At 38.7% G+C, this 15,093-nt stretch overlaps 1 protein-coding gene across 2 annotated transcripts in view; it reads left to right on the top strand.

Moving 5' to 3' along the window:
- The window catches only part of PIR121 (transcription activator), a 341,166-nt gene that overhangs the window by 248,801 nt on the left and 77,272 nt on the right, over positions 1–15,093 (top strand). For both annotated transcript variants that reach the window (XM_089823811.1, XM_089823814.1), the window contains one exon: positions 4,028–4,155. In XM_089823811.1, the coding sequence (XP_089679937.1) occupies positions 4,028–4,155 (128 nt within the window). The remainder of the gene's footprint in view (positions 1–4,027; positions 4,156–15,093) is intronic.

The following is a 15,093-nucleotide window of genomic DNA, read 5'->3' as shown; positions in this document are numbered from 1 at the left end:
TGGAGCAGTGATAAATTTACTGTTAATCAGTATTGTATCGAAGTTTGGAACTGATTACATATTGAATTAAGCTTGATAAACAGCAAGCTGATATGCAAACAAAAAGCTGGAACAAAAATCACAAATCTTGTTCAAGGTCCTTAACAATGATTCTTTGCACTGATACCCATGGGGTATTTGATATATGGGTACGTGTACATGGAACATGTGTTGTGTACCAGTGCCTGGTACCCATTCCAGGGGTATGGTTAGTACCCATGCAACTAGGACTATAACTATCTTACAAGATCTTTTATGTGATTTCATCGAACTTTTGTTGAATCACTTGTGTTCATCTGTAGTATGCATTAGACTTCTCTATTTGTGATAATCATTCGGTCAGAAAGGTAATACTCAATGTGACATATGTATCAATGCAGGGATGGATCCAAGTCTTTATAACACAAGACTTTTTAGGTATTGCGTGTGCACTTCCATTTGGTTTTAGACCTCTCCATCTTTGACATGCCAGCTATCGAATTGCTTGTCCTCAAATCTTCAAATATGTCTTGTATATTTGCATCATTCAGCCAGGAGGCTGTCACCTAGGCGAATGCCCGCCAGCAATTCCTCACGCTGCTGCTTGTGCCGGACAGAAAATTTGGTTTGTGGACCTGTTTTCCTGCCTCCAGCATCTGCATTACACTAACCTGCTTGTAGGGGGTCGAGTGACAGAGCAGCCAACGCTGGACAGAGAGCTTCTTTTCCGTCAGGGGGAGCTGCCAGGAATCTTCCGTTCCTGAGATGTCCAGATTTTTCCACAGAGCCTGCGGAATTACCACGCCTAAATGATATATCATTTAATTCTAGAAGTCCCATGGAAGAGCTCTGCATTTTTGGTGACTGGAGGTTTTTATACTGTCATAGGTAACTATAAATTGACGCGAATGTTGATATAGTTGGCTTGGCAAAATAGTTTTGTTTGCCAGAAACACAACTGCTTTGAGCTTGCTGAGAGAAGGCTTTAAAGGCTTGGCATGAGAGAAAAAATCCATTCCACAGGGTCAACAGCTGGTTTTAAGGTGGTGACAGAAGGCTCCAAAAGTGTCGACCTTAAAGGTATTTTTGATCTGTTAACAAATCCAGCTCTTAACTATGCCCTTGGCTTTGAATGCCAAGTATGTTTTTTTTTTCAGTCAAACTTGTAGACAGGGCTGAAACCTTCGAAATCCACACTTTCCTAGTAATTGCACTTAAATCATTTTACACTCTGAATTCAGTCGAAAACCATCATCTACCATGACAGTATTATAATCAATTTAATTGTAACATTTCAAACCCTTGATGTAATGCGTCTGGAAATTTCCATGCATCATGTTAAGAAATTAGGTGATGGTTTTGTTTTGTAATATGTTTAGGCTTTAAACTTTTATCTATGATAGTGAATGGAGGAAGTAAACTATAGGAAACAGTGTCTTCTACTTTAAGTCTTTTTGGAATTGAGTTTGGGAAGGCTTTATGTGTAACAGAAAAGTGAGGATGTGAGCAATAGGAAACGTCATCTGTTCTATTTTAAGCCATAGATCCTCTTGGATCGTCAAAAAAATTCTAAATTTGTGCATATAAATGGGTTGTATATGTGTCAGTTTAGATCTTAGGAAACTTCCCATCACAATTTGAAGAGAGGTTTATCATGACACATTGTTCTTTTTGTTGTCTTACAAAATGTGAACAAAAATGGTAATAATAACTATTTGCAATGTTACACATAGGATACAGTAGCATACTGGGTGAAACATTATCTTATACAAACACCAAATCCCTAAATTCCTTTAGTAGTGATAACTCCTCTGATGTCTCTTCTCTTAGTAGCTTAAAGGGTTCTTCCCAAAGTTTCAGCCATCAAAATGGAAATTAAAAGGGTTAAGAGATCACTATTCTTTATCCTCCTTGATGATATAATGAAACCTGATGACCTATCATTGGCCTCCATTGAAAAAAGCAGACCACTTCGATTTCTAAAAAACTAACCACAGTGTCATTTTTAGTGAAAAGCAAACATTTTGAGAATGCTGATTTTAAAACATCTATCAAATTTGTTGTAAGCTTTTCTGACATAAAATTTAAGTGTCATACTTTTGGCTTTATTTATTGTGATCAAGTGAAAAATATCATAAGTGATATTGGTTGTTTTAGTGATATCTCTATTAGGTAGAAAACGCCCTTGATATGACATCTAAAAGGAAATGTCCTAGTCTTAGAAATATGCATTTTCAAATGATTTTGTGCACTAAACTGCCAGAGTGTGTGGTCTAAAATCAAAAAGAGAGTGTGGAGCTGCATTTTTAGGAACAAGAGTAATGAAAGTGTGATTGAATTCTTTGAGTATTTCCTAGTTATTTTTATTTACGTCAATAAGGTGACAAACATCTTTCCCAAATTACGCTAGAAGTGTTGAAAGATGCTTGTTGGGAAATCATCTATGTTGCGGGCTTTATCTTTTTGCATTGGAAAAAGATTGAATTTGTAATGTCTCCATTTTTTTGTGCATCAAAGTTGATGTATTTAGCCTATCATTGGGTCCTTGTAGGCTGATACTGGTGATTAGAGGGCCTTGTTGTGGTGTTATTTGGCTCTTGAATGACTAATTGTGGGTTTTGGCTCCATTTTGAGGGACTTAGTATTTATAGTAAGTCAAGGGATGGTTCCGATGAGCTCAAATCAATTAGAGGAATTGAATGATGCTCTCAATTTTTAATTTTGGCTTCTAGTTTGGGCTCCAGGAATCTTGGAGGGGGTTAATTCATCGTCTTTCTTCATCAGGATCACTCATGGGCTGTTAGATTTCGATTTTGATGCTTCTTCAGCCATTTTTGCAAGATGGGTGAATTATAATTATTATTTAATTAAATATGCTAAGGTTACTATTTTTGCTAGTATTGTATATTGGTCACCTTGGTGTTAGAGCTCGTTGGAACTAGGTTGAAAAGTTTTAAATCTTGGGCACAAGAAACAATGACCTTGTGCATCAGAATAGCATGATATTGATGTAAAGGTCATTTTTGGAGGCAAAGAATCTTGGTGTTGAGTGTGAAGAAGAAGCTTTTGCATTAAAATGATTATAAATATAATGCCTTGCAAGGACAAAACCATCTCATTATATGGTTGTCTTAATTGAATTTGAATTGAACACATTTTGTAGATTAAATTTTGTCCACTTCAACTGTTGGTATTAATGAGATTTTCATGTTTGCTAAGGTTTCAACTTAATATCAGCTCTGTGACTAATGTCTGGAAGTCATATAAATTATATTTTCAACAGATTTTCTTTAACGCATGCTTTTGGCATAAAGTGGTCATCAATGATCTTGAATGAAGACATTTTCCTGCAAATGAGCACCCTTATATACATATCTATCTTTACAGTCTCAATCCAGATGGGTATTGGAAGTGTCTAACATGTTAGCACTTTAGGGTGATCATATATTATTGGAACAGGCATTTCTGGAGAATTAAAAAGAATATTGAGATGCGTGGAAGATATTTCATGGCATGTGCAGCGAATTCCCATACTACCATTGTTCTCGCACTTCTTACATATGGCAATGCTTATATGTGTGACAGTTTGATGCCCTAACTCCTATCATTATAAGTTACCTTGTTCATATGTCTAATCTACATTGTAATACAATGCCCTTTTTCATTTTATATTCAAACATTTGTCACACTCGAAATAGACATCTTTGATGTATATGCCTTATAATAATTAGATATGCATATTAAAGTAAGCAAATATCTTATGAATTTTATGTGAAAGTTTACCCTTTTATTTTAAATAAGTTTCATATAAATCCATCTATTTGTTATTTATGTGGCCATTATTTTGAGCATTAGAATAGTCAATTAATAATTTATCTTCTAGAAATATTCATGAATTTTTCTTTTCTGATTAATAGATAATGATAGAATTATCTCTTTTAAAGTTGCATGATGGAAATGAACTCTTTCGATTTCTTATTGAACTGTTACGAATATTATTTGTGAACAGGTTGTTTGAGGGTTATACAAGAGCAAATAACATGGATTTCTAGTTATCAAAGAAAAGGGGAAGTTCTCCATTGTTTGAAGGAAATTGGAGCCATTGTTTCATGCATGTCACTCCTAGATACAGTTTTGGTAAAGTACTTTCTGATCTATGTTAAGATACATAATTATTTTCCTTTTAATTTTTCTTAGAGAACATGAATGAAATAAAATTCTACCTTGTCAAATATATATGTATAATAAAATTCCTATATAAACAAGGTATGAGGAAGACTTACGAATTTTTGCAAACTCTGACTTAAAAGGTTTGAAAATCTGCCATAAAGACCAAACCAATAAGGAATTCGTCAGCATAAGATCTGAATTGTAATTAAAATTGCATAAATCAATTTAAGGAGTTCCAGTCGCAAATTCCTTAGCAGCAGGTGTAAAATCAGATTGGAATTGAGAGAATTCAGATCAGAACTGAGACAAATCCCTAGCAGAAGTAAGACGGAGTTTATCAAAATTCAAGACATATTCAAAGCGATTCAAAGGTGATCCTCAGCAACAAGTGTGATTTCTGCCCTAATGGGCAAATTTGTTCAAGAATTGATTGGCAAATTCCTTGTCAAAACAACAGATTGAGAGGCAACAAGGTGATCTGCGTCCTACTAAGAGCGAACAATTCCAGCCTGTTCTGCAGATTTCATATTTCAAAAATCAGAATTGTGTTAACTTCTCCAATAGACAAGGTGAATTCAAGTCTCATCATAAATGAACTCAGAAGAGAGGAAGTAATTATTAGTAAGAAAAAACGAATGAAGGATGCCGAACATTATTCATATAATCTTCTTAATGTGAAGGAACTCCTATCTGCATGATCAGATTAATTCTTCCCGTTGAAGCTCTAGGGCATATATTGCACACAGGAGAATGATGCAATCTGACATGGTAATTCGTTTGGAATTTTGGCTTCATCAAAATTTCTCTCCACTCAAGCAACATGAAGCATCTAAGGCATCAATTGGAAAGCAAAATGGTTGTGTATGGAGTAACTGCCCATCTGCGAAAAATGGCTTCTGATTTGCAAGATCCTATGTATGAAATCAAATTAATTCTTACGGTTGAATCATATAGTAATTTGAATGAAATATATATAAATGGCAAACACAGAATGGTCAGAGGATGGATATAATACCCACAATAGTAAAATGATTCTTCGGCTATGCTTATCAGCTAGGTAATAAGATACCATCCATCAGTCTGCAATTTATTGAGATCAAACGGAAATCCCAGGTTTGTTACGATGAACATTGGATGGAGGAAGCATCGAGTACACATGAAATAATAAAATAGAAAACTTAGCATTGATTGTACTAGACCATATATAATCCTATCGCAGGTGTTAATAGATGAAACAGATGATCTACAACGTCTATCAATATAAGACAGTTAGCGATTATGAACCATTACAGTGACTAGGATTGAATTATGAGATTGGCTTTAAAAAGAAATTGTGTTCAATAGTTAATGAATATATGGACATTGGAAAGAGATTACAATTCTATAAGAACACAATCAGCCATTGAATACTATTGAGGAAGCCCACCATAGCCAAAGGGACATGTTGACAATTGAATTTAAAGATTGTAATCCAAGTACTTGAAGATTGATAACAAAGTCTGGTCCAGATTCGAAGAGACAGTCATAAAATTCCCTGCTAGACATCGTGTATTATTATTATTATTATTCATATGCTGTCCTCTTCATTGAAGAATAACATTTAAATGTCAAGCCAATTAGGTGGTGAGATAAGGTTCGAATGAAATATTTTTAGGGTCTAAAATTTGCAATGGCTAAAAGTAAGTTGTGAATATTATGTGGAAGAGTTCGTTAAAACTCAACAATGTACATAAATGTGTGGACATATATCAAGCCAAGTGTTTCCATGACTACTATATGTGGTGCAATAACCCCAACCGGTTATAACTTCATCAAACACCAAATTCTTTTCTGGTTTAGTTGTTTGACATTTTGTCAAATACTTTGCAAGCAAGTTCTAATACCACAATAATATGCCTTGTCAATTTGAATCTCAACTTGTAAATGAAAAATGTGCACTTACAGCCAATTGGTATTTTGTCAAACACTTGGCATGCATACTATTATGTCAATCATGGAAGATATAAATATCCACATTACATCAAATATATAAATTTGCAACTTATCACTCCTTTAGTGAGATATTTTATAATTCAATGCTTAACATAATATTCCAAGGCTCTTGGTTTTGCAACCCCAAAAAAGTTGAGTAGAAATGACATTATAAATCTGATATAAAATGTGCATCTACAGCTACTTATGACAGCCACCTTTACAATGCCAAATGACCAATTTAAATGATGCAAATTGATTGTAGAACTTGATATAGAAATTGCCCAATGAATGAAATGAAATTGCAACCATAATCAAGCCAAGTACTGTAGTGTGGGTATTGTTCACGACACTGTTCACATCACTGTTCACGACACTGTAGCAGCCAGCAATAAATGTATTCTCCAATTTAAGGAGAAATAGAACTCTAGAATGAAGCTCTCTTGAATGCCAAATTCGGTGGATATTTCACCACATGGTTGCAACATTGAAAAATTGATGCTCTCCAATGGCTAACTGAAATTAGTAACGCTTAGTTTCTTCTCTCAAGTTTATATCAAATGCAATTGACAATAATCATATGCCGAACAATGAAGCTCTCGCCTCTATTTATTCTTTTCTTTCACCCTTCTACAAGGAAATAAAATGTTATTTAATTGCACTTTGTAGAAGCTTCCCCCTTTCCAATATAATAATTAGTTGTGCTTCTAGAAAATGCACTCTCTAGAAGCTTCGCCCTTTCCAATACAATAATTAGTTGTGCGTCTAGAAACTTAAATTAATTAAATATAAAGTCACCTTTAGATTTATTTATTTATTTATTGACTTTAATTTAATTTATTTCTCCACTTAGCCTTCAGAGAATGAAAAGCTAAGAACTCCATTGAGGGTCTAAAAGATGGGGAACATTACAGTCCACCCTCCCTGAAAGTGCTTGTTCTCAAGCAATCCAACAACACAATGAACCCTAACCTCCAGCTGGATCCCAAATGAAGTAGTACGTGACATCCCTGTGGACACTAAAGCAACTGCAAACCAATATCATTAGGACCAACCACATGTCTTGTAGCCTAGCACCCAAAACTTGTGTTGATGATGTAGAAGTCAAAATTTCACCGGAAGGCAACTCTGTAGAAGATCTATGAAACCTCGTCTTCCCTGTATCCACCCACATAATATATACTGGACCGGAATCCTAATCATCACCAACATGCATTGAAAAAGATGTAGCTACAGGTGAATCATATGCACTCATGCCAACTGTATCAACAATAGGTGTAGCCACATCAAAATATATGGACACAGGAACAACACTAACTGTTGCAACAAAAAACTGAACCGAATCTGCAATTGATGAAAACTCATAATCATCAACATGTGCGCCATCATCAGAATAAACATTAACAACTGCATGCACACTGCTAAACTCCTTGTTGGATGGTTAAAGTGACATAGAAGTGGTTGCTGATGTGATAGTATCTTCGCATGCTGCTACTCCCACTTTTTCTGCATCACCATCAAATACATGATCTAGGGAACTCATGCCAACAAATGCATCATCTAACTTGACCTGACATGAATCCTCATCACTGTCATGTCCCCACTCTAGCTCAGTCTAGCAGAGACATGTGAGTCAGCTTATTATGGGGTCTTGTAGGCTGACAGGGTTGGATAGAGACCCAGTATGGTTATTCAGTGTTGGGGACTTGGTGTTCTGGCGGTTATTGATCAGTTGGGAGACGTTCCTTGTTTTTAGGAGACAGTTCCTACATTTATGGGGTTCATTCCTACTTTTTAGGAGGTATGATCATGCACAGGGTTGGATTTGCGTGAGTTTTCTCTTTGGGCTCAGTTTCAGAGGGATAGAGCTTGTTTCCTAAATTTTAGGAGCATCCCTAGATTTTAGGGATGAGACTGCCAATGGATCCTTGATTTCCGACTTCAGTCATAGATAGGTGACTAGATGATTTTATGGTTTGTGATGTCAGTTGGGCATTTTGTAGCTATTTGGGTTATATTTTTTATATTTCCTAAATTAGCGTTTAATAATTAAATAAGGCTAAGTTAATAGCCATTTTGGAGTAATAAGGGGTTTTTGACCTCATCTGGATGCGTACTCCTTTGTGTGATAGCTTGTTGGAAAGGTCTTGAACTTTTCTAAATCTTTCTCTTTGGCCTCAGGGTGATTCAATGAATGGATTTATTTCTACGGAGAAAAATGTCATTTTATAGTAACATGGCCACTTAAAAATAAGACTTAATTCACTTTTGTAACCCAACGCCTTTTGGAGTCACTTTAGGGTTCGATTTGCTTTGGAAGGGGTTATAAGGAGATGGAGGCGCCATTCCTCAGGATATCTTATGCATTTTATAACTTGTTTACAAATTTGCTCTGCTTGGGCGATATTATTCTGGGACACAAACTCCAGGGTATTTACTGGCTGGGACGTAACCCTCAACAGTATTTGGTCTTGAAATTTTCAGTGGTATCCGCTGTTATCAGGGAAGGAGGACGCCATTTCAGCTTGGGCCTGTAGTATTGTTTAGCTGGGCGTGATTATTGGTACATGGGAAAGTGAGCCTTGCAGTAGTAGCCGCCATTTGCAGCACTTTGAAATATAGAGAGTCGGTTAATCAGCAATAGACGTATGCATGTTCACAACCCTTTTTCATCAGCCAATTTTGGCGTCATTGTTAGGGGAAATGCAGTGGATCCTTTATTTGGCTCTATAATTCAGAGATCTGCCTGATACGATTTGTATCAATTCTGATTTTATTGCATATTGTTATTTAATTTTCAGACTCTTTTCATATCATTAGCTCCTCATTTCTACGTTGAATAATCATCAAAAATGCAAAAACAAACAAACTCTTCTGCATTTCCCTCTAGTTCTACAAGAAAACTTTAATAAATAGGAAAAACGAAATTAAAAGAACAAAGAATATAATAAAGCTACGGCAGATTAGCAGCAGAGATCCATCAGGGATCTTTCAGTGGTATCAGAGATCACATCCTGCCAGGCTGTAGGGTTTGTGAGAAATTGTCACAACAGATTTTGGCATCTGGGTATTGGATAAAAAGTTTTGATAAATCATTTCGGCATCTGGGTAGTTACTAGTTGGTGGATTGAATACAAATCTATGCATCCTGGTGGAGAAATACACAGGTTCTACGAGCGCAGGAGAAACCAGTGGCAAGCAAAGGCCACCAGAGACACAAATACCAACTATGGGTGAGGCGCAGGGTGATGTTGGCGACGACATGCCTACAGAGGCAGAAGAAAGAGATGGTGCGGACCCTATTCACTACTCAGCCCAGGATTGCTCAGGCTTTAGACAGATTACAGGATACCTTGGAGCGTTTGGAGATGGGTGGACACCGAGGCAGGCAAAATAGATCAGTTTCAATGGCTAGTAGTCAATGCAGCCATCAGTCCCATTCTTCAGTTGGGAGCTCCTTTCATTCCAGTAGGAGGCATCGCCATCATACACCTACTTTGAATAGGCCATTGCTTCCCCAATTCATACCAGGTGAACGGCCAACACAGGTGGAACCACCAAAAGTGGGGTTTCAGGAGTCAGTTTTGGCGGCCATAGCTGATCAGTTTTAGTGGCTAGTAGTCAGCGCAGCCATCAATCCCATTCTTCAGTTGGGAGCTCTTTTCATTCCAGTAGGAGGCATCGCCATCATACACCTACTCTGAATAGGCCATTGCTTCCCCAATTCATACTAGGTGAACAGCCAACGCAGGTGGAACCACCAAAAGTGGGGTTTCAGGAGTCAGTTTTGGCGGCCATAGCTGAGTGGAGAGCTCTACCTCTTGAGGTTAGGGACGTCTTCCCTCTTCCCCAGTATTGTGCACAGCATAGAGATACAACCGGGTTCAGCAGAGATCATGGTAATAGACTACCATAGCAGCAGCAGAATTATGACCTAAATAGAGCTACTGGGAAGATTACATTGGCCCCATATGACAGCTCAGGAGACACTAGCGCACGAGCTTGGGTCTACAAGCTAGACATATACCTTTCATTGAGGCCCATGCCTGAGCATGAGGCTATTCAGTTTGCTGTGTTGCATTTAGAGGGGATTGCCTATGATTGGTGGCACCATGGATTGGTCACCCAGGATCATGCCTCAGTTCACTCCTATGTTGAGTTCACCGAGTGACTCATTGCACGGTTTGATCATAAGGATACAGAACTTTATTACAAGGAGTTGGCTCACCTTAAACAAATTGGTCATGCAGAAGCCTACATTAATGAGTTCCAGCATATTGCAATTATGGTACCTGATATGCCCCACAAATGTAGTGTGATGTTGTTCATTGAGGGTTTGCAGGATAGGCTAAAAGGGTTGGTACGTGCTTTCCAACCAGCTACTCTTAAGGAGGCTATTGATGTGACATTGAGACTGGATACTGTTCCCACTTCTTATCAGGCAAATAAGAAACCATTTAGAGATTCACGGCCTACACAGAAGGCCAATATGTCACAGAACAAAGGAGGGTCCTCATCTAAAACTCCTTGGATGAATCAGGAGACGAGGAATGAATTGAGGAGGAAAAAGTTGTGTTTTTCCTGCAAAGAACCATGGGAACCAGGATACCGTTGCATCGGTAAAGGAAAGGTTCATTTGATTGAGGTGACTTCTGAGTTAGGGGATGAGGAGGTTCCTGATACTGATATTGAGGATAATACAGAGGATGTTGAGCAGTTTCAGACATAGTTGGAATTAGATACCCTTGAGCCTATGGCATCAGCTAAAGTAGCTATGGCTACCCTCTCCAGTTATCCTAAGTTTCATTCCTTCCGGTTGAAAGGTACACCTAAGGGTAAGCAGATCACCAGTTTGGTAGACACAGGTGCTACGCATAACTTTATTGATCAAAAATTAGTTGAGAGGCGTGGCTTACAGTACGAGGAGTTCGGTGGTTTTGGAGTGAAGGTGGCTGATGGTGTCGTCTTGGGTTGTACCAAGCGGATTTTACAACTTAGTATTCAGATGGGAGATTATACTTTGACTGATGACTTCTATGTGCTTCCCATAGAAGATTATGATGTGGTTTTGGGCATGCAGTGGTTACAATGTATTGGGCATTACATTATTGATCACCACCGTATGCAGTTAGAGTTTCTTTCTGGTGGGCAAAAGGTGATTTTGAGGGCAGCGTCAGATGGTGGAACTAGAGAGGTGACTTCTCGCAAGATGGAGACCATCCTTAGGCATAATGATGTGCTTTGGGCTACACACTGTTTGGTTAAATCCAAAACACCCATATCTCAGGATGACCGTGTATTTCATGTGGACATTCAGTCAGTGATGGGTCGTCACGGTAGAGTGTTTGGTGATATACCTCTTGGAGTACCACCAGATAGAGGGTTTGAGCATGGTATAGAGTTGGAGGATGGAGCAAAGCCAGTGATTACTACCCCATACCGTCATCCTAGAGCCTATAAGGATGAAATTGAGAAGACTATTCATGAGCTATTGGACATGGGTTTCATTCGGCCTAGTTCCAGACCCTTTGCTTCTTCTATAGTGTTGGTTAAGAAGAAGGATGGGACTCTATGGATGTGTGTAGACTATAGAGCTTTGAACAAGAAGACAGTAAAAAACAGATATCCCATTCCGTACATTGATGAGTTGTTAGATGAGTTACATGGGGCTGTCTACTTCTCTAAGATTGATCTTCGTTCAAGCTATCATCAGATACGTGTACGGGCAGAGGATGTACACAAGACTGCATTTCGTTGTCACTACGGGCACTACGAGTTTCTGGTAATGCCTGTTGGCCTTACCAATGCACCAACTACTTTCCAGTCCTGTATGAAGGATATCTTCAACAAGCAGTTGAGGAAATCGGTTCTAGTGTTTTTTGACGACATATTGATTTACAGCAGTACTTGGGAGGACCACCTCAGACATCTCGAGGAGGTACTTAGCATAATGGAGAGTCAGTCTCTATTTGCTAAGCTCTCCAAATGTGAGTTTGGATTGAGGGAGGTGTTACATTTGGGTCATGTGATCAGTGCTGAGGGGGTGAAGGTGCATGAAGAGAAGATTCAGACGATTTAGAATTGGCCTGTTCCTTAGAACATTACTGAGTTCCGAGGATTCCTTGGATTGTGTGCTTATTATAGAAGATTTGTGAAGGGTTTCTCGCAGCTGGCAGCACCTTTGACAGAGATCTCACTAAGAAAGGGGCTTTCAGATGGACAGAACAAGCACAAGGGGTCTTTGATAGACTCAAGGAGGTTATGAGTACTTGCCCTGTTTTGGCACTACCTGATTTCTTGCAGCCATTTGTCCTGGAGTGTGATGCTTTGGGTTTGGGTATAGGAGCAGTGTTGATGTAGAATAGACACCTCATTGCCTATGAAAGCAGGAAGCTGCAAAACAATGAAAAGTTGTACTCTACCTATGATAAGGAAATGTTGGCTATTATGCATGCGTTAGCCAAGTTCAGACAGTATCTTGTTGGTAGCAAATTTGTGGTGAGAACAAACCATAACAGTCTGAAGTATTTCCTAAATCAAACAGAGCTCAATGATCGACAACAAAAATGGGTTAGCAAAATTCAGGCTTATGACTTTGATATCAAATTCATAAAGGGGAAGAATAATACTGTGGCTGATGCACTCTCTAGGAAACCTTCATTGGCTGCCTTATATTCATTGAGCGAGATTTCAGCGGATTGGAAGGCTCAACTTTTAGTTGAGTACTCCAAGGATTAGTATGCTTGTGAGATCTTGGAAGGGTTGATAGTGGATGATAGATACAGTGTGGTAGATGATATTATCTACTACAAAGGCAGGGTTTACCTTGTTCTAGGTTCTCAGTTGAAGGAACAAATTTTGCATGCTCTCCATGATACTCCTACAACAGGACACCTAGGATATGGTAAGACTTATAGGGCGGTTCGTGGGAGATGCTCTTGGAAGGGTTTCAAAGATGATGTTTTACGCCATGTCCGTGAGTGTATGACTTGTTAGCAGAACAAGTCGGAGCATACCTACCCAGCGGGATTATTGCAGCCATTACCTATACGGAACAAAAGTGGATGGGGATCTCAATGGATTTCATTACAGGTCTTCCTAGGGTTCAGGGGAAAAATTGCATTTACGTTGTTGTGGATAGGCTAACAAAGTGTGCCCACTTCTTTCTGATTGCTTTAGATTTTATAGCATCTCAGGTGGCTGAGTTATTCTTCAAAGAGGCGTTTAGACTTCATGGTCTTCCCAAGACCATTGTGAGTGATAGGGATAGCAGATTCATGAGTTCCTTCTGGTAGAAACTTTTTAGGCTAGCAGGTACTTTGTTGACACCTAGTACTAGTTACCACCCTCAAACTGATGGGCAGACAGAAATAGTCAACAAGTGGGTTGAGGGATATTTGCGTAACTATGTGTCAAGACAGCAAAAAGCATGGGTGCGTTGGTTGCATTTGGGTGAGTATTGTTACAATACTACGCATCATATGTCCATTGGCATGACACCTTTCAGAGCTCTCTATGGATATGAGGCATTATCTTTCACTGATTTGGCATTTAGTGACTGCAGAGTTCCCTTGGCTGAGGATTGGTTACAGGAAAACCAGGATATCATGACATCTCTTAGAGAGAATTTACAGTAGGCCTAGAATCAACAAAAGATGTACGCTGACAGGCACAAGATTGAGAGAGCATTTGAGGTGGATGATATGGTCTTTTTGCCCTTACAACCATATCGGCAGAGCACCCTAAAAAGGGGGGGAGCTGAGAAGCTCAAACCACGTTTTTATGGTCGATACAAGATACTCAGGCGAGTGGGAGAGTTTGCATATGAGGTTCAGTTACCACCTGGCAGCAAAGTTCATAATGTATTTCATGTATTTTGCCTGAAAAAGGCCCTTGGATAGCATATTATAGTTTCAGCCGAGTTATCTCCTATGGATGAGGAAGGTAAATTGATTTTGGTCTCTAATGAGATTCTTGAGGTGAGGGAACGGCGACTGAGAAGCCGAGTGATTCGAGAGTATTTGGTTCGATGGAGAGATCTTCCCATAGAGGATGCCACCTGGGAGGGTGAGAGCATTTTACAGCATCCAGCATTACAGTTGCTTGTGGGCAAGCATCTCCGAGATGGGAGGACTGTCATGTTCCCACTCTAGCTCAGTCTAGCAAAGATATGTGAGTCAGCTTATTATGGGGTCTTGTAGGCTGACAGGGTTGGATAGAGACCCAGTATGGTTATTCAGTGTTGGGGACTTGGTGTTCTGGCAGTTATTGATCAGTTGGGAGACGTTCCTTGTTTTTAGGAGACAGTTCCTACATTTATGGGGTTCATTCCTACTTTTTAGGAGGTATGATCATGCACAGGGTTGGATTTCCATGAGTTTGCTCTTTGGGTTTAGTTTCAGAGGGATAGAGCTTGTTTCCTAAATATTAGGAGCATCCCTAGATTTTAGGGATGAGACTGCCAATGGATCCTTAATTTTCGACTTCAGTCACAGACAGGTGACCAGATGATTTTATGGTTTGTGATGTCAGTTGGGCATTTTTTAGCTATTTGGGTTATATTTTTGATATTTCCTAAGTTAGCATTTAATAATTAAATAAGGCTAAGTTAATAGCCATTTTGGAGTAATAAGGGGTTTTTGACCTCATTTGGATGCGTACCCCTTGGTGTGATAGCTCGTTGGAAAGGTCTTGAACTTTTCTAAGTCTTTCTCTTTGGTCTCAAGGCGATTCAGTGAACGGATTTATTTCTACGGAGAAAAATGTCATTTTATAGTAACATGGCCACTTAAAAATAAGACTTAATTCACTTTTGTAACCCAACGCCTTTTGGAGTCACTTTAGGGTTCGATTTTCTTTGGAAGGGGTTATAAGGAGATGGAGGTGCCATTCCTCAGGATATCTTATGCATTTTATAACTTGTTTACAAATTTG

This window comes from Cupressus sempervirens, chromosome 1, assembly GCF_028749045.1.
Source record: "Cupressus sempervirens isolate cs-2001-9-10 chromosome 1, ASM2874904v1, whole genome shotgun sequence".
In the NCBI taxonomy this organism is placed as follows: domain Eukaryota; kingdom Viridiplantae; phylum Streptophyta; class Pinopsida; order Cupressales; family Cupressaceae; genus Cupressus; species Cupressus sempervirens.
Note: the sequence above shows the minus strand (reverse complement) of the source record. Positions and strands in the feature narration are given on the sequence as shown.